General features: G+C 43.6%; 1 protein-coding gene and 1 long non-coding RNA gene across 5 annotated transcripts in view; one reads left to right on the forward strand and one right to left on the reverse strand.

Annotated features, from left to right (window-relative positions):
- Window positions 1-3,524, forward strand: part of LOC109968708 (uncharacterized) — a 7,430-nt gene extending 3,906 nt beyond the window's left edge. For all 4 annotated transcript variants that reach the window (XR_002276154.1, XR_002276155.1, XR_002276156.1 and 1 more), the window contains 4 exons: window positions 414-541; window positions 1,025-1,113; window positions 3,105-3,232; window positions 3,463-3,524. This is a non-coding gene — a long non-coding RNA (uncharacterized LOC109968708). The remainder of the gene's footprint in view (window positions 1-413; window positions 542-1,024; window positions 1,114-3,104; window positions 3,233-3,462) is intronic.
- Window positions 3,525-5,001: 1,477 nt separating this feature from the next.
- Window positions 5,002-22,330, reverse strand: part of LOC109968718 (rho GTPase-activating protein 7) — a 26,082-nt gene continuing 8,753 nt past the window's right edge. Inside the window, exons 3-18 of the mRNA XM_020615197.1 lie at window positions 22,032-22,103; window positions 21,828-21,909; window positions 20,426-20,489; window positions 19,578-20,206; window positions 19,175-19,388; window positions 15,562-15,924; window positions 14,135-14,478; window positions 13,635-13,638; window positions 12,699-13,042; window positions 10,803-10,979; window positions 9,440-9,599; window positions 8,993-9,191; window positions 8,658-8,871; window positions 7,201-7,315; window positions 6,845-7,078; window positions 5,002-5,178 (exon numbers count right to left, since the gene is read on the reverse strand). Coding sequence (XP_020470853.1) covers window positions 5,095-5,178; window positions 6,845-7,078; window positions 7,201-7,315; window positions 8,658-8,871; window positions 8,993-9,191; window positions 9,440-9,599; window positions 10,803-10,979; window positions 12,699-13,042; window positions 13,635-13,638; window positions 14,135-14,478; window positions 15,562-15,924; window positions 19,175-19,388; window positions 19,578-20,206; window positions 20,426-20,489; window positions 21,828-21,909; window positions 22,032-22,103 — 3,299 coding nt within the window. The 3' untranslated portion in view covers window positions 5,002-5,094. The remainder of the gene's footprint in view (window positions 5,179-6,844; window positions 7,079-7,200; window positions 7,316-8,657; window positions 8,872-8,992; window positions 9,192-9,439; window positions 9,600-10,802; window positions 10,980-12,698; window positions 13,043-13,634; window positions 13,639-14,134; window positions 14,479-15,561; window positions 15,925-19,174; window positions 19,389-19,577; window positions 20,207-20,425; window positions 20,490-21,827; window positions 21,910-22,031; window positions 22,104-22,330) is intronic.

Here is a 22,330-nt window from a genome sequence, read left to right on the forward strand (position 1 = left end):
AATCTAGTGGAGTAAAAAGGTATGGTAAGATGTGAAGCAGCAGAAACTAAGTACAGATGCCTCAAATGCACTTATGTCCAGTGCTTTTTCCAACAGTTTGATGCTGTTACTACATTAATGTGACTAGTAAGTATAGGCTGGGAACATTAAGGAAAGATCAGGTGAGTAGGGGAGGAGAGGCTCAGATGTGCAAGAATTATGAATTGATTAGAGAAAACAGTTGTCATTCAAACTCCTGTTTAGCCTCAAAGTGCATCATATAGTGAGAAACCTGAATAAAGAATGCAATAGTCCTTTAATGAATCTTATCTGTGTAAAATGTGCTGGTTTGTACAGGTTTCTGTGATCAGAGTAATTGTTATAACTAGGACAGACATTATAGGACTAACTCCCCCCCATGTATCTTTCAATAGGCCACAGAACCCAGGACAAGAATGTGGGACTAGCAGAGCTTAAATAGTCTCGTGCGTGTCGAGAAGGACCGACAGCGTTCCGGGCCCCTCTCACTCCGAGATATGGACATCAACAGCAAGTTGATCAGGTGAGAGTACTATACTAGCACTGATGGGTTCAGGTCAGCCTGTAATGAAACTTCTCAAAACTAACATGGAACACAATGTAATTGTATAGAACATTTCATTCTTTGTTCCAATCTGACCCATCTTTTCCACTGACAAACTTCCTAGTTTGATGTATGGTGTTTTAAGACAGTTGTGCATATTAGCGTCTTAAGTGCTTTCACTCTGAGTTTGTACATAGGGTCAGAATGAACTGTAGTGTAACAGTTTCACTTACTGTATGTGAATGAAGCCTTGTTGTGCCTTAAACCAAACGGTCAGAGCCTGTATTGCTTTAGTAAAACCTTTGTGTTCTATCTGTAATGTTTATGGTAAACATTGTCCTAACATAGTGACTGACCACTTCTGTCAAGTGAAACACAGCCAATTGATAATACAGCTGGTAAATGGAATAATTTTTTTAATTCACTGTGGATAAACTTGTGTGGTGGAATTGGCTGTCACAGGTTCTGATCCTCTAAATGGCCAGAAGCAAGGCATCCATGGCTCTGGAGTTCTTCCTTGATGCTGCAAAGAAACCTGACTTTACATCCAGGTACTGTTGTTATTGATAATTTCACTTAACTACACACTGATCAGGCATAACATTATGACCACCTGTACGCACGTCAGTGCAATACTCTGCCTTAACATTTGTGTTTATGAAGCTCAAAATGTACAAATTCAATTATATGTTCATTGTTCAGAAGTGTCTGTATATTTTGTCCTGCCCATTGACATGGGGGTCAGAATATTAGGAACACCTCTGAATATAATGCAGTCCAGTACAACACCATCTTTAACTATGACCTCAATAATGAACACATAATTGCATTTGTACATTTTGAGCTTCATAACATTTGTGTTTAACTTCTTACAGTGGTGGGGCCGTACAGTTTCTGTATTCACCCTTTCATTTCAGAGTCGAGCAGTCAAGGTATAGACCTGTTTTATGGGAAAGGTAACCTTAAATGACCTCTGTTGTGATCTGGCGCTATATAGAGAGTAAAATTAACTTGACCTTCTTTCTTTGAGTCTTATCCGTTTTCTTTACTTTGTCTGCCTTTAACCTTTGACCTTGAGTTCATCCCAAGTTCAGTGGAACCTCAGCACCATTTGTGAAGAGCAGATGCGTAGAGAGACAAGGGCCGCCTGCAGCCACTTGTAATTTACATAAATTATTCTTCTTCCTTAAAACCCTCACATTTTGTCTCCCTCTGTGTTTTATCAGCGATTTCACCAAGTGATCTCAGCGATGAATCAATAAGATATGTAAATGAGACAAGTGGGTGTTGTGAGCATAGAAAAGCAGAAAGAGATGAGTTGTGCTTATTAATCTGCAGTGTGACGCCTCATCTTCACACCGCCTGCTGTTTCCCCCACCTCCCTCTGGAACTATAGTCACTAATCTGTTTGGCACTTTGACGAGTCAGGGAAAACCAGGGGAACCAGGCTGAGAGAGAAAACCATTTTAATTAGGTGTTTGGCACCGATACATGGAGTTGTCACACTCGCACAAACAAGGCTGTCTCAAAATTAAATAAATCTGGATATAAGAAATTTGTATTTAGATGCACATTGATAAATAATCTGAGCTGTGTTTGACATGAATGTTTACACTGCCCTGCTTCACAGCAATGAAAAAAAAGTTTACAAGCACAGGGACACGTGGACGCCACAGAGGAAATACACATATTCAAAATTCAGGGAGTTGTCTGAACTTCAGTGTCGGCCCGGTTTGCTCTGTCAACTCACAGCTTTGTCATGCTTCAAAGCCACACGGCTGCAGCGATGTGCTGTGGAGAGGTAGAGGTCGCTCGTCTCTGAACAGCTGTGTGTGTGAGTGTCTTGTTACCAAACCGATTGAAGGGCAAAGAGCACTCACTCGGATGAGACAAAAGTCAGCTGACGGTCAGTGGCGGTGGTTGTTAGAGCGTGAATACATTTGAAGGGAGACAGTTTTCTCTGGTTTCACCTCAGCTCAGATGTTCATCTCGTTTGTTCCGTCGATAATTATCAGCCAGGTGCTCAGTGCTGCTGTATTTACCCTCTTTCCGTTTACAGTGACCATGAACACCTGACAGATAATTATCGACGGAGCAAGGCCCGATGAAACCCAGTCCCAGGGAGACATTTTGTTTGTTACATGCTTGTTCCTGGTCGGGGGACAATGCAGCCAGATTTTTGGTGGTTCCCTCATGATGGCATGTGCTTCCCTTCCATCTCGACCTTTTCCCCAGTTCAGTCACATCAGGCCTCAGCTTTTAAGCCTAACAGGCGCAGCAGGGAGCGCCGGGGTGCTGCCGGCAGGCTGCAGGGTTACTGACAAAAAAAGCAAGCGCACATAAATCCAGTCAAAGAGAAGCCAACTGTGTAGCAGGTCACCTTCTCTGCTCGCTGTGCTCTGAGCTGCGAGTTTCACTTTGAAAACTTTCAGAAAGTTCTGTGAAAATGATGCTGTAATTACAGTCTCCTTTTTCCTGCAGGAGGGAAGTGATGACTCATCCTTCCACTCCTCCATTATCTCATATCTTGGTCTCTTTGTAGTTTGCTCTGAAGGAGTCCCTGATGGCCAAGAGACCAGAGGCCAGGAGGTGTCCGCTCACTTTGCTGTGCCACTCCGGCGACCGATCCCTGGAAGAGCAAACACAGATGGGAATGTTCAGCGAGAGCAGGTCATCTGAACAGAGAAACTACTTAAACTTCACAGCAAACTTTCAGTTATCGTTAAAGTGCATTTAGACCACGCCCACATTTGGGGGGGGGGGGGCAAGAAACTCCGTGGATTTTTTTTTGGGGGAAGGTGGTCTGAAAAATGCCTAAAAGCTGCTGTGTGACAGGATGCTGTACCCACAAGGTAAAGTGACAGCTTTAAATGCATCTTCACCTGGTGTCTGTTCGACAGATGTGTGTCAGCCGGGTCTTCCTGGCTCCTGTTTGCTCCAGCAGGTAGAGGCAGGGGGGGGCCCCACCACCGGCAGCGGGTTGTGCTCTGTGGATACAGAGGACAAGTAGAGGGGGCCGCTGGACGGGTCTGCCTGCCAGGTCCTGAAGAGGAGGGTGAAGATGAGATCACAGGACGGAGAATCAACAAGTGCTTGCAGTTTACTGTTAATACTGATCTGCTCACCGCCTGTATGGGGTTTGAAATAAAGATGGCAAGAAAATAAAAATGTGCACTGTTTATTGAGATGCGTCTTAGAGCACTAGGCCAAGAAAATGCTCTTAAAGGACAAGTCTGATTTTGTTTTACTGTCAGTAAGCCTCAGGCAAAGGGCAAAAGCATTCTCTGTGTAACCAGTCAGACTTCGTTGATTAAAATCACATCGAGCCACAAGTTTGATTCCTACACTGCTGAAAATCATCAGGTTTTACCAGATTCTTTAGTATCAGAGTAGTTTAGCAACAGTATAAGTGAACTGTTAATAACTAATTGGGCGTACCGAGTGTTCCAAGATGTAAACAAATATAGACGGTCCTCAGAGTTGCTACCTACAGTGTAACTCACTGTGGCCTGTACATGAACTGAGCAGGAGCTGGACAGCTTCAGAACCAGTTTGAGAAACACTGGCTTTTTAAGGTTTCCTCAGCAAACTATTGACCTAATTCTGACTGCACATCCAGCAGTGAGGTAGGCAGCAAAATGAACTGCTAAGAGCTGATTCAGTTTACTCAGTGTTCCACAATGTAAACAGGCCTGTAGCTAAAAACACCCTGTATCCATGGCAACATTACATAGCCTACAGCCGACTTCCTGTTGTCAAAGTTGACATCTGTTCACAGGAGTGATGATTATTAATGTTTGATGCTTCGTCTTAACCACGAGCTCCAGAGACCCGGATGTTGTAACTGCCTGTTACCGTGGCTATTGAGGAAGACGGAGGCATTACCAGCTGTCTGATTTAACCATCTGGATCCAGTGTCCTAGAGTCTACAGAGTACTGGGCTCCGTGCACAATGAGTATGAGCTTAAATATCCATTTTACACAAAACTCTTTTTTTTTGGCATTGTATTTTGTAAAAAAAATCGCATCGAACCATAAAAGCTGATTCCAGTGAACAGATCATACTTTTACAAGAAAGAGTATATTGTTGCCATAAAACGAGTCAGCGCGGCCGCGAATGAACTGTTATCACTTTATTTCAGTTATGTGCTGTTCTCCTGAGAGAATCACGTTAAAACTGATGAAACCTTAACAAGCCAGTCCTGAAGCTGTCCAGCTCCTGCTCAGTGCATGTGTAGGCCACAGTGAGTTACACTGTAGGCAGCAACTCTGAGGCCCGGTGGGGGTCTATAACGCTAGGTCCGCTAAATTAGCCAAGAAGAGTTCAGGTTTGCTGTGCGCTGTTTACTCTGATACTAAAGAATCTGTTAAAACATCTTTCTTTTACCTGAGCAGCAGGTGCTCCTGGGGGGGCCGGGAGCCCAGGCTGTGGCCCCGGCTCAGGAGGAGGTAGCGATAGACTTCAGTGTCCTCGGATAAAGTCTGGATGACAGCGGGCTGGTGGAGGCTTCCCCCCCACAGGTCGTGCTCCCTCAGCAGCCGGTGCAGCAGCTCCTTCTGGGGGCCTCCACCTCCACGGAGCCGCGCCACATCCACAGCGGACAGCCGTCGTCCATCTGGGCACGAGTGGAGAAAGAGAGTTAGTAGGAGCCACCAGGACGCGGTGATAAGGGTCTAAAACACATGAACTGATGTTACACGTTTACATGTCTTCTGTCACAGAGCTATGACAGAATGATAACTGGAAGAGTCTAGTTTTAAACTGAAATGATGTTTAGCTTTGATGGTCACCAGTCGTGTGTGTCCACAGAGCTGCTGTCAGTCTCCAGTAGATGGGCAACTGATTTATTAAAACTAATCTTCACTGGTGAAAACTGCACTAATAAGTTGCCCAAAGCAACTGTTATCAGCCCGATCTGGCAACGCTGGTGTTTCCTCACTATCTCAAAACGAAGGAAACTAGCACGCCATGCTGAGCAGACCATCACAGGTGGATTCAGCTACTCAGTCGAGTTGCTGAAGCCTTGTATTAGTTCATGTAACGCAGGTCAGCATGGAGACGAGGAGCGACTACAACTGCCTCTAAATGTGTGGCTATGCAAATAAGATTCAGATTCGACTTGAGCTGTGAACCTCTGTTGCATCTCACTCACCTCTAATTTCCTGCTGTCTCTCCACTGACACCATTTAAATAAAGGCATAAAATGCTCATAAAGATACTTTGGAAAACAGGAGACACATCCTTTAATTGGATTTTCTGCATTCGCTCTTTTTTTTCTTTAGCTTTTTAATGTTGAGTGGTCACTTTGGCTTTGTAAGTTCAGTGCTCATTATTTATTTATTCTTTATCATTTTCACGCATTTATATTTAAGATACTTTTTTAGCATTTCCTGCTTTGTTGTTTACCCGTGATCTAGAAAACAACTTCAGTCACAGGGTCTTTGCTTCTTGCCTAGTTTCTATTTGTGTCCCAGTTTAATTCTACATATCAAATTATAGGTATTTATTAATACAAACCTTCATGATGTAAAATGATTTAGTTTACATGTATAAAAATGAAACTTTTGAATGTTACTGTCAATCAGTCCCCACAGGGACAAATCAAAATGCCGAGGTGGCAAGTAACTACTGTAAGTACTCAAGTACTGTACTTAAGTACAACTGTGAGGTACTTGTACTTTACTGTGGTATTTCCATTTCAGGTTACTTTTACTCCACTACAATTTAGAGGGAAGTCTTGTCCTTTTTACTCACTCCATTTATCCGACAGTTTTATACCCAGACAGTAAATGGATTATTATGGATTTGCCAGCTGGTAGAGCAGCAGAGCATGAAGTGGTTAAAACTGGCTCCACCTTTAGCAGCTGAGCTGTTTTTGCTCCACACCGAGTCACTACACAGTCACACAGATCTCAGCCCCTGATTTACTTTCACATTAAAATACAATGTTTGCTTTCTGGAGTACTATATCTGCACTTCAAGTACATTTTACAGCATCTATGTACTTCAACTTGAACTTGAGTAAAGACTTTGAAGTGGTGCTTCTACTCATAGTGGAGTAGGACTTGAGTACTGAGTTTGTGTACGTCTGTGCCACCTCAGGTAAACTGTTTCCAGAGAACCTTTTTATTTTATTTTATTGTCTGGCATCTGTCTGTCTAGATGTCATCTGCTCCTAGAATGATCATCACTCTGTTTCTTTTCCACTGGCTCTGTACTCGCAGCCCAGCGGTGGCATCAGTGTGTGGGATGGAAGTGAAACGTCGCCTCCCTCCACTCACCTTCGTAAAGGCCAGCTCCACGTGCTCTGGAGCCGGATGGCCCTCCCACTCTCTGCTCTTCTCCCTAGCCTCCTTCAGGAGGAGCTGGGTGCTCTGCTGCAGCTTGTTCCTTTTCTCCCGCTGCTCCTCCTCCTCACCTCCACTTTGATTGGGTGACACCGGGCCTCCCGCCTCCTCCGAGTCCACGCTGGGGCCGGCAGCACTTAGACACTGATCCAGCCAAAACTCTGGAAGCTACAGGAAGGATTATGTGATTTATTTTATCTCTAAACATGCCTGAGCTCCAAAAATGTTCCCTATGATGAAAATAAATACAGTCTGTGTGTAGTTGCTGCCTGTGGAGCAGGTGTTTATACCTGGAAGAGTTTTTGGGCCTCAGTGATCATACTGGCCAGGCCCTGGGTGGCAGCCAGGGTTTCACTCAGGTCTCGCTGATCTGGGCGGTCCAGGCTGTACTTCCTGTGGCTCGACCTACAGCAACGACAGCACAAGAAACACATGGGACTTAGAGCTGAACTCAGTGTCTGGTAAAGGAAAAGCATCAACACTTATGTGCAAATGAAAAAGGAAGGAAGGACAAACTGACTGGTTCAGCTGCTGCATTGCTCCGTGCTTTCGTTTCCACTGTGCTTTTTGACAGTTTTGGGACAGGGAATAGGAAGAAGTTGTTCAACATATGACATGTTCACAGCGCAGGTAGCGCACGTGGAAGTCAGGAGCACCGCAGCACAGTTACTGCAAGTGACACTTTCAGGTTGTTTGAAAAGATTAATTTTGCACTACTGACGTTTACTGGAAGCTGAAAGATTTACAGGAAGTTGTTCCCCTTGATTCCATTTGATGATGACGTTTATATTTTAAGGTGTTATAGTCTGAGACGAATCAGAAAAAGAGGAGGGCGGTTCTGTCACAGCAAAATCATATCCATCCACTGTCCTGTCAGCATGAAGGGAGGAAAAGAGCCAAGGTGGAAATAGGAAGGAAGGAAAGTACATAAGGAAGAGGAGTGAGTGAAAGTAGAGTTATTACAAGAATAAGAGAAAAGGAGGAGACGCATGTTTGGGTGACAAAAGAAAAACAGAGGAGAAAAGACCGCACTTTAACAACACAGGGTGGAGAAGCTGGAATAACAGCAGAAGGGCTGTAGGCAGCAGAGGGTCATGAAGGGGGGGGGGGTAGCTGAGAGACACCACGTCCTGTCCCATTATCACTGGGGCTACGAGAATCTGGGTTGGTGCACCTTTAATTTAATAAATCCTTTACATAAGTATGACAGAGTCAGCAAACATGCACTAACAATGTGGTTATGTGTACATTTTTACATCCTTAACACTAAGGAACACATTCATGCATCAACGCAGTGAACACACTTATGCAGCACAAAGTCTGAGCTCTGAGGTAAATGGTCAGGACACACTGGGCAGACGCAGTGTCTCTTAATAATTCATTCAAATCACCAGCTGCATAACCTTTATCGTTCTCAGTAGTCTCGCTCTGTCTCCTCATTTTACCGTTCTCTATTTCAACTTTCTTTTCCTCCTAATTTCTAACTTCCTGCCCAGCAGGGCTCTCAGCTCAACATTAGACAGAGAATTTCTCTCATATCAGGGAGTGAAGATGAGGCCAGACAGAGATTGGTCATGTGCTCTCTGTGTGTAAACTGAGCCGAGAGCTTTTCATTACAGAAAAAAGTGTGTGACATCTAGATCAGATCCAGAAGGAACAAAAGCAGGACGAAGCAGTGTATTTCTGTAGCACCACTAAAAGCGAACACACATTCAGACACACGTGCTCTGTTGTGGGCTCGGCTCACCTGGCTACACCGGCGTCTTTTTTCAGGGTGCTGAGGTGGAAAAGTGACGGCGCCAGGCAGACGGCGATGTTGGTTGGAGTCATCTGGTTCTCATCCACACAAGCCACCACATCCCGCAGGAAGAAGAGCAGGGTTCGCAGCGCCTCCCTGTTCTCGTCAGGAAGCAGCAAGATGGCTGCCTGAACAGCAACCAGCTGCTGATCCTTGGGAAAATCTGCAGACAGAAAGCACATCAGTTAATATTTTACTTACTCAGGACAAGAGAATAAAGTTAAACCACTGCTCATCTGAACACTCTTTAACTCTATTTAATGCTGTTAACAGTAACTGCTCACATTGATAAATGTGAAGGAAGGACTCGCAGAGTTTGCTGGTGAAGATGGGTTCGGGCAGGTCTCTGAAGTACTGCTTCACCATGTCGGCTATGTCGAAGGCAGACTGACCATCGTAGGAAACGCCATCAGGATTGGACTCCACCAGCTCACGGAGGTACTGGATACGAGACTTCACCCCTGACTTCCGGAAAAGACCCACCTAAGAGACGGCACAGTACAAATAAAATAAAACTAACAATAAGTGCAAGAACTGCTGTAGTTTTTGACTGGCCTAAACTTTTTCTTTTACAAACACACTGCAATAACATTTGTTTTAATAAATGACTCAGATTTTTCCAAAAACAAGAAGCCATCGGATACCACTGCCTCTAAATGATTTTACAAGGTCTAAGTGGTTTTACTGTTGTCAGACTCAAAAGAGCCACCTGTGACCTTTGGTGTCATTACCTGGTCCAGACATTCAGTCCTCAGGTAGACCAGGGCTCTGAGGATGCTGGGAGGAAGCGGCTCCCCGGTCTGCTGGACGTTGAGAAGCAGAGGAACCCCGAACACCTGCCGACCTCTAACCTCACTCACCTTGGTCTTCCTCGGGGGTTTGGGAACAGTCCTGCAGGTGACAGAGAAAAATAATTAGTCAAACAGTCAGAGACAGAGGAAAAGCAAACAGTGAGTTATTTCCAGAGAAAAAGAATAAAAGTCTTTTGTGTCTGTGTTGAAACATTATTGAGACTCTTGAGAAAAAAGAAGTTTGTTTTGACTCATGGGTTTAAAAAACTATATGTCTGCGGTGGCACTGCTGCAAAAACAAGTAGAGGGCTCAATACAAAAGATAAAAAATGGATATACATTTAAAAAGAGGCAATTTGTGTTTCTTAGCTATTTTTACAATAACCACAATAAAAACTAAATCTTTAACTTGTTAAAAAACTAGCTTTGAGATGTGTTTTGGTCCCAGTCTTAGTTAAAGACACTATAAGCCCTAACAAACTGCACTGTGGCTATCTTACTGCTGCTACTCGTTGAAGTTTACTCTCACATGAACTGAACCTGAGGGGAACGAATTTAAATGTTCTGCTCCACACCTGCTGCGTGAGTGTGCCTACAAACAACAGTTTTCACAGCTGCAGCCTGCAAAATATGTGAAATGGGGACGTGAATTCAAAACAATCTCCGCCAGGTGTTGTTCTGTGTTTTTACCACCGACCTGAACCACCTTCTGCACATCATGATGTATGAAATGTTAGCTGCATGAGCGAGAGAGAGAAACAAAAATACTGGATGGAGACAGACAGATGATGTGAAGAGGAGGACAGAGACATGGTGTGACCATCTGATAAAAGAGGATGTAGCCTTAAACTACCCATAGCTCCTCAGCATGCACCAAAGATGACATAACTAAACTTCGCTCTGATTTCCCAGAAACACAGGCCTGAGGTAAGGCACCTGCAGTTCCCCCTGGGGTTCCTCTGAAAAACAGTTTACTCCTCTCGAAGCAGCTGGTTTTTTTACACCGAGGCTAGGCTGCACCTGAGCCATGAATAATGAATGAATTTTCTAAATAGGCTGCCTAAAATATTTACCCTCCACCCACCCACCTGCCCTCCTTTCCACAGTTGATACCTTGAAAAATTTTCTCCACACAGATGTGCAGGAGCAACAGATCTAAGAATACTGTTGTTTTTACCCAGTTTCTCATCTTCCATCGACTCCGCTGAGTTTGTCCTTGACCTCTGCTGCACCCTTATGTTTATATTGAAGCGTGAAATTGTCCCAAATATTCCCAAAGCCTCTGTCCTTTCCCACTTCTTACCAGTTCCATCCCTGCTTGCTCGATGGGGAGTACTTGTCCATTAGAGCGGTGAGTTTGAGCAGGGAGAGTTTCTGCAGCAGGAGGAACTGGGAAACAGACTGGTTCTCAGCTCGTGGACTAGTGGGCAGGGAGGGTAGGCTCTGCTCGCTGGACCAGCGCAGCTGCCGGCTCACTCTGCTGAACACAGTCAGTACAGGTGAGTACGAACACAGACATGCAGTTCTATCACAGGATAAACAAAGGAGACAAATGGGAAGCTATTATCTCCCAGAGTCGTGTGCATTCTTGAGGAAAAAGTGTCTGTATCTGATCTTATTACAGAAGATGTTACCAAATATAAATGATGGTTGTTGGCTCAATAATTCTGACAGCAGAGACTTTGTATCTGTTGGAGCAGACCAACCAGAACAGACACCGTCTGTAACTACATGCTCTGATCTTTTTAGTTATCCCAATAAGATCTATAGATGTGTATCAAGCCATAAGCATAAAAGAAATAAAGTTTTACATGACACACATCAGGAAGAGAAATGCAAGCAATGAAAGTCGTTTCTCCTGTGACCATTTCTAGGACCTATCACATTCAGATTCATCAGCCTCAGGTTTATACTGTCAGTCACAGCTACATGGTTAGCATGCTAATGTTTGTGTATACCTGTCGGGTTTGACTCACTTTTCATCAGTGTAAAATGCATTTGTTAACACTTAAACTGTGCTTACAGCACTATTCCATACTGTCTAATGAATACTCAGCACACACATTCAATAATGAGCAGTGCATTTAGATTTCAGACACTTAAGGGGATATTTAGTTTTTGCAGCTCAGTTCTGGAGATAAACAGTGATAATGTGTGTTTTCATACTAACTAAGGGGTCACAGCGGGGTTTTTTGCACTGGAGAAAAAGAATAGCATCGCAGGAATTTGTAAATCAGGTCTCATACATTATGTATTTTAAGGCGTTCCCGTTCAGGGACGCAAAAAACAGTGAAGGGAGAATGTAAATTATTCCGAATTCTCTCAATGCCTGATTTACCACCGCTGTGCCAGATTGAACTGTGGCTGAAAGGTAACGTCAGGAGAAAGCAGGTGTACAGTTTGCAGCCCTGCTGTCAGCTGCCAGTCATCTGGGGATTAAGTAGGTTTGGGGAGGGAGAGGGTGTTTGTGAATCACAGCGCTCGCAAGACGAGAATGTGAGGGACTTTTACAGGCTTCAGGTCAAACCATGCTTCAGTTACTTAACAAAATAAAAGATGATTTGACTGGTAAGAGACCATGTGACTGCTGTCCTGAAATGCAACTGTTGGTTTCTTCAACCATATTAAAGTTCAGTCACTGTAAACAGAGACTTTCTTCTACATGCAGATTTTTTGTGGAATTTTTACGGCACTACACAGAGGACATATTTACAAGCTGAGCATTTGGACACTCAGGTAAAATAGGGTAACACACTATATGTAGTATCCACATTTCCCTCACTATGCTAATGCATGTTAGTGAAACTTGCTACACTGATGGTACGGTTAGCTTTATCTCACAAAAGAGGCTATATCTGAGAACAAATGTGCAATAGCTAACAGCTAAACAAAAAGGCAATCAGAACTCTCCACCATGAGGCAAATACTTTATCTTAAGTACCTCACACTAACCTCACTCTGTGGTTGATGCCTGGGAGATTTACTCCTCATAATTGTAATTATTAGTGCCCTGCCTGCACTCACAAATTCCAAGGCTACTTCAGGCATCCAGTATTTAGTTTGTATATCTCAGACCTCATTTGTAAGTTAGTCTTTGTGCCAGCTATCCTTTTCATAATTAGTTTTACCAGCACTTACGAATCACTTCCAGTGTTATTTGCTTATGAGATATGACACGTTACGCTCTAAGCATTCTCACCTGGTTTTGTTTTGTGTTGATCTCATGTTCGGCTCCTTCACCGGTGCCTTCTCGCAGCTATCTGCGTCCTCCTCCTCCACCTCAGTTTCCTGTGAATGCTGCACTTCCAGGTGGAGGCGTCGTGGGGAGGAGGAGAATGGGGAGGTGGCCGAGGAGCCGTGGACAGGTGAGTCTTGGGAAGAAGAGGAGGAGGAGGATGAAGTGGAGGAGGAGGAACCTCTTTGACAGTTGTCTTCAGACAGATGTTGGGACCAGGTGGAGACCAGTTGCTGCAGGTCGCTGATCCTCTCCAAAACGCTGTCCAGAGCAGAGAAAACGTCTTCATTTGACAACAGCCGCCTCACCTGAGAGATGAAGAATGTTTGGAAAAATTTGCAGGTGAATTCCCCCAAAAGTCACTCTTTATTTTTCATCATTTTAACTATAAAGAAGTAGGACAAAACATTTGAACCCGCTCAGTCATGACAGACTTGGTTTTGTGTTGATAGCTTTAAAACTCCTCTACCTAATTTCTTTTCGGCCTAGAGGCAAAAAACAGTGAAGGGAGAATGTAAATTATTCCGAATTCTCTCAATGCCTGATTTACCACCGCTGTGCCAGATTGAACTGTGGCTGAAAGGTAACGTCAGGAGAAAGCAGGTGTACAGTTTGCAGCCCTGCTGTCAGCTGCCAGTCATCTGGGGATTAAGTAGGTTTGGGGAGGGAGAGGGTGTTTGTGAATCACAGCGCTCGCAAGACGAGAATGTGAGGGACTTTTACAGGCTTCAGGTCAAACCATGCTTCAGTTACTTAACAAAATAAAAGATGATTTGACTGGTAAGAGACCATGTGACTGCTGTCCTGAAATGCAACTGTTGGTTTCTTCAACCATATTAAAGTTCAGTCACTGTAAACAGAGACTTTCTTCTACATGCGGATTTTTTGTGGAATTTTTACGGCACTACACAGAGGACATATTTACAAACTGAGCATTTGGACACTCCGGTAAAATAGGGTAACACACTATATGTAGTATCCACATTTCCCTCACTATGCTAATGCATGTTAGTGAAACTTGCTACACTGATGGTACGGTTAGCTTTATCTCACAAAAGAGGAACAAATGTGCAATAGCTAACAGCTAAACAAAAAGGCAATCAGAACTCTCCACCATGAGGCAAATACTTTATCTTAAGTACCTCACACTAACCTCACTCTGTGGTTGATGCCTGGGAGATTTACTCCTCATAATTGTAATTATTAGTGCCCTGCCTGCACTCACAAATTCCAAGGCTACTTCAGGCATCCAGTATTTAGTTTGTATATCTCAGACCTCATTTGTAAGTTAGTCTTTGTGCCAGCTATCCTTTTCATAATTAGTTTTACCAGCACTTACGAATCACTTCCAGTGTTATTTGCTTATGAGATATGACACGTTACGCTCTAAGCATTCTCACCTGGTTTTGTTTTGTGTTGATCTCATGTTCGGCTCCTTCACCGGTGCCTTCTCGCAGCTATCTGCGTCCTCCTCCTCCACCTCAGTTTCCTGTGAATGCTGCACTTCCAGGTGGAGGCGTCGTGGGGAGGAGGAGAATGGGGAGGTGGCCGAGGAGCCGTGGACAGGTGAGTCTTGGGAAGAAGAGGAGGAGGAGGATGAAGTGGAGGAGGAGGAACCTCTTTGACAGTTGTCTTCAGACAGATGTTGGGACCAGGTGGAGACCAGTTGCTGCAGGTCGCTGATCCTCTCCAAAACGCTGTCCAGAGCAGAGAAAACGTCTTCATTTGACAACAGCCGCCTCACCTGAGAGATGAAGAATGTTTGGAAAAATTTGCAGGTGAATTCCCCCAAAAGTCACTCTTTATTTTTCATCATTTTAACTATAAAGAAGTAGGACAAAACATTTGAACCCGCTCAGTCATGACAGACTTGGTTTTGTGTTGATAGCTTTAAAACTCCTCTACCTAATTTCTTTTCGGCCTAGAGGGTCTCTCACACCTGCCTTCACACACGGTACAGAGTGGTAGACACACCGGGCTTTAAGAGGTGGTACTCTAGGTCTTGTTCTGTTCAGTTCGGTTCAGAGCAGCAGATTTTATTTTGTGATTATATTTCTAGTGCAGGCTGGTAAGTGATGCAATAACTCCAGATTAGGAGGCCTCTTTTTGTCTCAATTGTTTCATTGTTTTGAGCAGCATCTGCTGCCTCAGTTTGCCCTGCCTCCCTTTTATGTTTATCTCCACTTGTTATGCCTACCTGCTCAAAGCTTTTGAAAGCCTTCCAGTTCATGGCAATAAATAGCTTTTACTAAAACCTATACATCAGGTTATTTATGTTGCCTCGCTTTCCCCCAATGAGCTGGGTCATCACACTTTTAACATCTGCTTTGCCAGAACTTGCCTTATAAACCTGCCTATTTACAATTCTTTTGTTTTTATATATCAGAAACATGGTCCAAGCCAAATAAAGTAATGAAATAAAAAGAAATAAATTATCTTTGTACTGTTGCTTTTATTTTAGGGTGCAGGATTGTGACATATAACCTCTTCAGAAGATGTTTCTGTTAAATCTATGCTTCTGCAATATAACTTACCGACTTATAAGTGAATGAAATGAGTACCAAGTCAAAAGTTACTTTACAGTTCATCTAAACTACAGGGCACCGTATTAAGGCACTTACATAGCAGCTTTTGTTATGAATTGATGTTATGAATAATGACTAAAATCTGTTTTAGCAAGCACAGCACAAACCTTAGGCATCATTTAACAAAGCAGTTAGTGGTATAATATTAGAAATCTTATTCTCACCTGAAAAGAAAAAACATAATATGAAATAAATACTTTTTTTAGTGAGTGTACAAAATAGATATGTGTCCTTTGACCCACCTCTGACTCGTCACCCATCGGCTCTGTGTCGCTGCCCCCTTCACTTTCAGACAGCTGCTGGTTGCCAGGCACGTTGTCGTAAATACTCAGCCGGTGATCCAGCAGAGGGTGGGGGCCAGCGTCGGCAACATCACAACAAGGTGAAGATGAGGTGTCCTGGTTACTAGTGGCCAGCGAAGATGTGCCATGGGGGCACCTGTTCTGACGCCGGTAACCGTGGAAGCTCCCGGTCCTCCAGTTGATGGCGTTCAGGATGGAGTGTTTATGTGCAAGGGAGGTGGGGAAGGTCCCCGGTTTGTGTCCGTGAGGGACCTGGAAGACCAGACTCTCATGGCTGCTGCTGTTGAGCTCGTTCTTATAATTCTAACAGGATTAAAAATAAAAGCAAGAAGGAAAATTCAGTATATCCATCTATGTGGATACTACTGGTAGAAGTTATTACCCAGCAGTGCACATTAAATCACTGTGAACAGGTTCAAACACATGCCGTTCAGATGTTCTTGGTGGATAAATCTAATGGTCTAGATCAGGGGTCGGCAACCCGCAGCTCTTCAGCCTCCTTGGCTATATCTGAGAACAAATGTGCAATAGCTAACAGCTAAACAAAAAGGCAATCAGAACTCTCCACCATGAGGCAAATACTTTATCTTAAGTACCTCACACTAACCTCACTCTGTGGTTGATGCCTGGGAGATTTACTCCTCATAATTGTAATTATTAGTGCCCTGCCTGCACTCACAAATTCCAAGGCTACTTCAGGCATCCAGTATTTAGTTTGTATATCTCAGACCTCATTTGTAAGTTAGTCTTTGTGCCAGCTATCCTTTTCATAATTAGTTTTACCAGCACTTACGAATCACTTCCAGTGTTATTTGCTTATGAGATATGACACGTTACGCTCTAAGCATTCTCACCTGGTTTTGTTTTGTGTTGATCTCATGTTCGGCTCCTTCACCGGTGCCTTCTCGCAGCTATCTGCGTCCTCCTCCTCCACCTCAGTTTCCTGTGAATGCTGCACTTCCAGGTGGAGGCGTCGTGGGGAGGAGGAGAATGGGGAGGTGGCCGAGGAGCCGTGGACAGGTGAGTCTTGGGAAGAAGAGGAGGAGGAGGATGAAGTGGAGGAGGAGGAACCTCTTTGACAGTTGTCTTCAGACAGATGTTGGGACCAGGTGGAGACCAGTTGCTGCAGGTCGCTGATCCTCTCCAAAACGCTGTCCAGAGCAGAGAAAACGTCTTCATTTGACAACAGCCGCCTCACCTGAGAGATGAAGAATGTTTGGAAAAATTTGCAGGTGAATTCCCCCAAAAGTCACTCTTTATTTTTCATCATTTTAACTATAAAGAAGTAGGACAAAACATTTGAACCCGCTCAGTCATGACAGACTTGGTTTTGTGTTGATAGCTTTAAAACTCCTCTACCTAATTTCTTTTCGGCCTAGAGGGTCTCTCACACCTGCCTTCACACACGGTACAGAGTGGTAGACACACCGGGCTTTAAGAGGTGGTACTCTAGGTCTTGTTCTGTTCAGTTCGGTTCAGAGCAGCAGATTTTATTTTGTGATTATATTTCTAGTGCAGGCTGGTAAGTGATGCAATAACTCCAGATTAGGAGGCCTCTTTTTGTCTCAATTGTTTCATTGTTTTGAGCAGCATCTGCTGCCTCAGTTTGCCCTGCCTCCCTTTTATGTTTATCTCCACTTGTTATGCCTACCTGCTCAAAGCTTTTGAAAGCCTTCCAGTTCATGGCAATAAATAGCTTTTACTAAAACCTATACATCAGGTTATTTACGTTGCCTCGCTTTCCCCCAATGAGCTGGGTCATCACACTTTTAACATCTGCTTTGCCAGAACTTGCCTTATTTGCTGAAACGCTTCGCTGCTTGTCTGGAACATGTGAAACCTTCTTGGAAAGCAAAGGCCTCAGCTATCCCGAACTGGGAGACCTCGATTGGCTGGAAAAGTTTTATTTCATGGTGGATATGGCAAGTCACTTAAGTGCGCTGAATAAAAATCTCCAGGGAAGGGGAAGCACGGCCCTGCAGTTGCTGGAGGATGTTCTGGCGTTTGAGCGCAAGATAATAGTGTTTGCCAGAGATGTACAAAAAGGTACGCTCTCTCTCTTCCCCTCCCTGAGAGAGTTCAAAGAAAATAATCAAATAAATTGTGATTATTTACACCTTGCAATTGTGGCAATGCAAGCTGCATTAGGAGAAAGATTCAGCGAGTTCAGAAAGGAAAAAACACTCTGTCCTTCCCTGTCACACCGCTGGACATTGACCCACCCCTGCTGAAATATCCACATTCACAGAGATAAGTCAGCCCGATCTTGAAATTGAACTGGCCAACATAGCGGATAAAGACTTATGGGTATCCAAGTTCAAAAGCCTGACAGCGGATCTCAAAGAAGTCGCCCATCAGAAGGCCAATCTCACTAAACAGCACAAATGGAATGATAATGAAATCCTCCCCAAACCCGACAAACTTGTTTTTGAAACATGGAGTGCCATTCCCGACACGTATATGAACATGAAAAATATGCATTTGGAGTCCTCTCCATCTTTGGCTCAACATACTTATGTGAACAAGTTTTCTGGAGCATGAACTTCATAAAGACCAAATATGGCTCCCTCCTCACAAATGAGAGCCTACAGTCCTGTGTGAAGACCAAAGTCACATCTTCCAGCCCTGACAGGGAAGATCAGCATCAAGCTTCAGAAGCAGAAGGCACATTAAACAGGTGAGAACACTAGCATTTAATAGAATATTATTTTTCAGAAAAAAACATTTATTTCAGACCCAAAGCTGATGTAGTTTTTTTTATTGTATGTTCAGGTGCTTTGGTTGACTGCTGGCCGAGAAAGAAACCCGAAGAGGATGAGAGCAGACTGAAATGGACTTGTCAAAAAAATGTTCCTAATTTTATGTTTACTTTTTTAAAACTGCTAAGCTGCAACTATATGTTTTTTATATTAAAGTGGGCTATGTTTTATTTTAATTTTACATAAATACAGGAAGGACTCTAAAGGCCTACATAGTTCAGTGTTTAATTTATTTCAAAGTAGGCCTACACATGCACATTGCACTTCAGTTTGTTGTATTCTGTTGTTGTAACAGATAAAATAAAAAAAAAAGATTAAACATTTTTAAAAGTTTATAAGCTGTGTTATGTTTTGCGGCTCCCGCAGTTTTTCCTTAGTGGAAGAGGGGGCAAAATGGCTCTTTTGATAGTAAAGGTTGCCCACCCCTGGTCTAGATTTACACTTGTATACTGCAGCCCACAGTTAATGCCTCCCAGAAACTACAGTATCAAACAGACATGTTAAATTTGGTAGGACAACGAACATCCGATTGGTTTGGTTCTTATCCCGATTCACACCAGTGATCTTGACCATTTATAGTCTTCAGATAAATCTGAATAGTCTGGGGAAACCAGACCGTAGCATGTGGTTAAAGGTTAATTTTAGTGTATTATTTATGTAACCCTGGCCATCAGTTATAACATATGACACCAAAAACTGACAAAATGAAGATTAAAAATCTATTAATTGAACATTTACTGACAACAGGTACAGATGAAAAAAAGAACAGTGGGAGTGACCTTTCAAGGACTGACCTCTGATCCTGTGTGGTTCTGGTTGTCCTGGGTCATTCCACCACCGACCCCTACGCCGCTGTTGGGGCGTCTGCAGTTACTCCTGACCCGGGTGACAGGACTGGGTGTGCTGACGGCGCTGCTGCTCTCTGAGTGGCTGTTGCTGCTGCTGCTGCTGATGGTGTGAGGAGAGGAGGGGAAGGAAGATGCCCGACTGTTGGGTCCACCCTCTGGACTGGAGACGTTCAGGAAGGTTAATGGTTAGAGGTGCAGAACAAATATTTTATTTAAAACTGCACATCAGACAGAAAATAGTTGGATTAAGTTGGAGAAAAGATTCTTTAAGGAAAATGAAAACCGCTTCAATATAATGGTAAACATTGTGACATGACCTTCTGGGCTTTTGAAAGGCCACAGTCCTCACCTTGATTGACAGTACAGTCTCTCCATCCCCTCCTCCTCTGGGAGCAGAACTGGCCCGATTATAACATGCCGGGCCCGACTGCGGCCGCTATTACCAGACTGGAGCAGTCCAGTTGTCCCCCTCAGCCTCAGTTTGTCCATCTTCCTCAGTAGACTGGTGCACGTCTTCCCGGGTGGTTTGTCTGAGAAGCAGCCCTCAGCTTCCAGACTTGTGATGGATGATCCTCCACCAGGAGAAGGGGGTCCACTGAACGTGGTGTCCATGGACGGGGTCTTGTTCGCGGAGCAGCAGTGGGAGGAGTTCCTGCTGGTCTCTGAGTCGTCCGTGGTGCTGGCGGTGGTGGCTGCAGAAGCAGCTGTGCTGGTAGCAACTGGTAGAATTTTATCTTCTTTGTTATTCTTGTGATAGCCATCGTGGCCTTCGCTGTCCATGCTGCTAGAGCTGTGGGTAGAGCAGACGTCATGGCGGTCACTGACATCACACAGAGACACACCCTGGGAACCAGTGGGGCTGTCAGACAAGTGAAAGATGTCCATGGCAGAGTCAAGACGTCGCCATCGTCGCATCCGCCTGTCGTAGATCCAGCTGGGGCTGATGGCACAGAAGTCTTCCTCGTCACGATCATCTCTCTGTAAGAAGCAGGAGGGTTCAGACCCACAGACAAGAGCTCACAAAAGTCTACACTGCTTTGGTGAGAACATGCCAGCGCTCGAAAATAAAACAGAGAAACATCCAATACAAGTCCATCATTGTATTCCATGTTCAAACACTGTTGTTTAAGGTTTTTCTTCACACTGGTGGTAAAAGTCTGAAGTAAGATTTTCTCTATTGCCACTGTCAACACTCACCCTGTGTTTCAACCTCCGTGGCTCCAATCTCATTTCCATGCATTTGTTTAAGGTGTTTAATCTCCTGTAAGTGGAGAAAGAGAGGAACTGGTGGTTAGACTAGCACTGACTTATCATAACAGTGGCCTGTAATGCACATCCTTTACATACACCACAACTGCACTGTAACATATTCTCATCATTTATCAGCAGGTTGTTGTGTGATTTGCCAAGGATTTCAACAGATACGTTCAAATGAAGAATTGCATTTTAAAATATGTACTGAACAACAAACAAACTTCTTGTTGTTCTACTTTTAATTTTAGAAAACATCATTTTTTTGTTTCTGAGTGATAATATTAATACTGTGTATGCTACAGCAGTGGCTTTTGAGAAGAGATGTCAGCCAGTTTAATCCCCTGACTGGCCGGACAAATGAAGAACAAGGAGCATTTTCCTCTCCATCACTACCACAACTGTGATGCAAGGCACTAAATCTAGAACTGCTCCATTGGAGCATCTCATTGACCACAGACTGTGGTTGTAGTAAGTGGCTATTCCTGCAAAAGACCATGCATGCTCAGTGACACCACTCACAGACCCTCAAAGGATGCTGCCCTACTCGTTAAGTTTAATGTTACCTGATTAAGCTACCTGGCATTAAGTCAGAGTGTAAAGTGCATTTGCATTACAGTCCACGAGCAACTCTGGCAATAAAGTTTATGATTGATTGATTGATAATTAGCTGACTCTGGTGCATTTTTAGTGTTTTTATAGACTAGATGAAGCCGACATTACTCTTATCAAACAACTTTGTGTCTTAACTTTTAGCAAGAAGCTGAAATTAATCTACAGTGAGTAACATGTCACAGTCCAGTGATTTGTTTTAAGATAAGCTAGCAGTCAGTCCGAGGCAGCTTAACAAAGACAGCACCCTGAACTCCTTATTTGGATGGCTCCAAGTGGAAATGATGGCACCGACCACATGCTGCAGCCTCAAACCAGCTCCAACCAGTGGGTTATGTCATGCCTCACTCTACGTCCACTGAACACACTGTGATTGTAGGGGTTAAGTAACAGAAAGTCACATTCTGCTCATTCAGAGTTTTATTGGTATTTTCTGAACATTTATATTATGGATAGAATTCTCCATAGAGAAAGTAAATAAACGGATATATTAACAAATCATTTAGTTCACAATTTAACAACAGTCCTCCATATCTTTTGAATGTAGTCTGCTATATGCTCTCTCGCAGGTACAGGAACTTGAAAGATAAAATTCAGAAGAGAAAGGTAGGAAATTTCACAGTATTTGGTAATTGTGATATACTGTGCATTAAAATGTCCACAGAGCCGAACAAACTCAAAAACTGAACACTACCTAATTTTGTATTTTGTGCTTCGTGGTGCACCAGTGAGTTACCTGCAGAACGAATTGAGGGCGTCCTTATCCAGAAATTGGTGATCATGCTTCGCCCATTCAGTATCAATGGGGAACCTGCCGTCTGACACAAAAAGACAAATGGCACAGTAAGACGCTGTCTGAGACATCATTTAGTCTGCGTCATCTTGGAGCTGACTCTCTGAGCTGTGTGGCACAGGATTACATTAACAGCCTCTTATTTACCTTTGAATAACTGCACATACTGAGGAAAGCCGGCCGCTCGCAGCCAATCACAGGCCTCCTTGGCTTCAATCTCTGCAAACAGCGAGAAGGAAAACAGTATTTGATTCAATTATAATCATTTCATGCTCCACCCACTTTAAGAGGGCAAATATTTGCACTTAATCAGTCATCTGTTTATGAAGTTTAATTACATTTGCATTTGAAAAGAAAAGAAAAAAATCACAGAGGGACCAAAAGCACATACAGGCTATTAATTATCTGTGAGTCTTGGAAGAGGCAATTTTAATTACTGCTAATTT

Source organism: Monopterus albus, unplaced genomic scaffold, assembly GCF_001952655.1.
Source record: "Monopterus albus unplaced genomic scaffold, M_albus_1.0 scaffold159.1, whole genome shotgun sequence".
Lineage (NCBI taxonomy): Eukaryota > Metazoa > Chordata > Actinopteri > Synbranchiformes > Synbranchidae > Monopterus > Monopterus albus.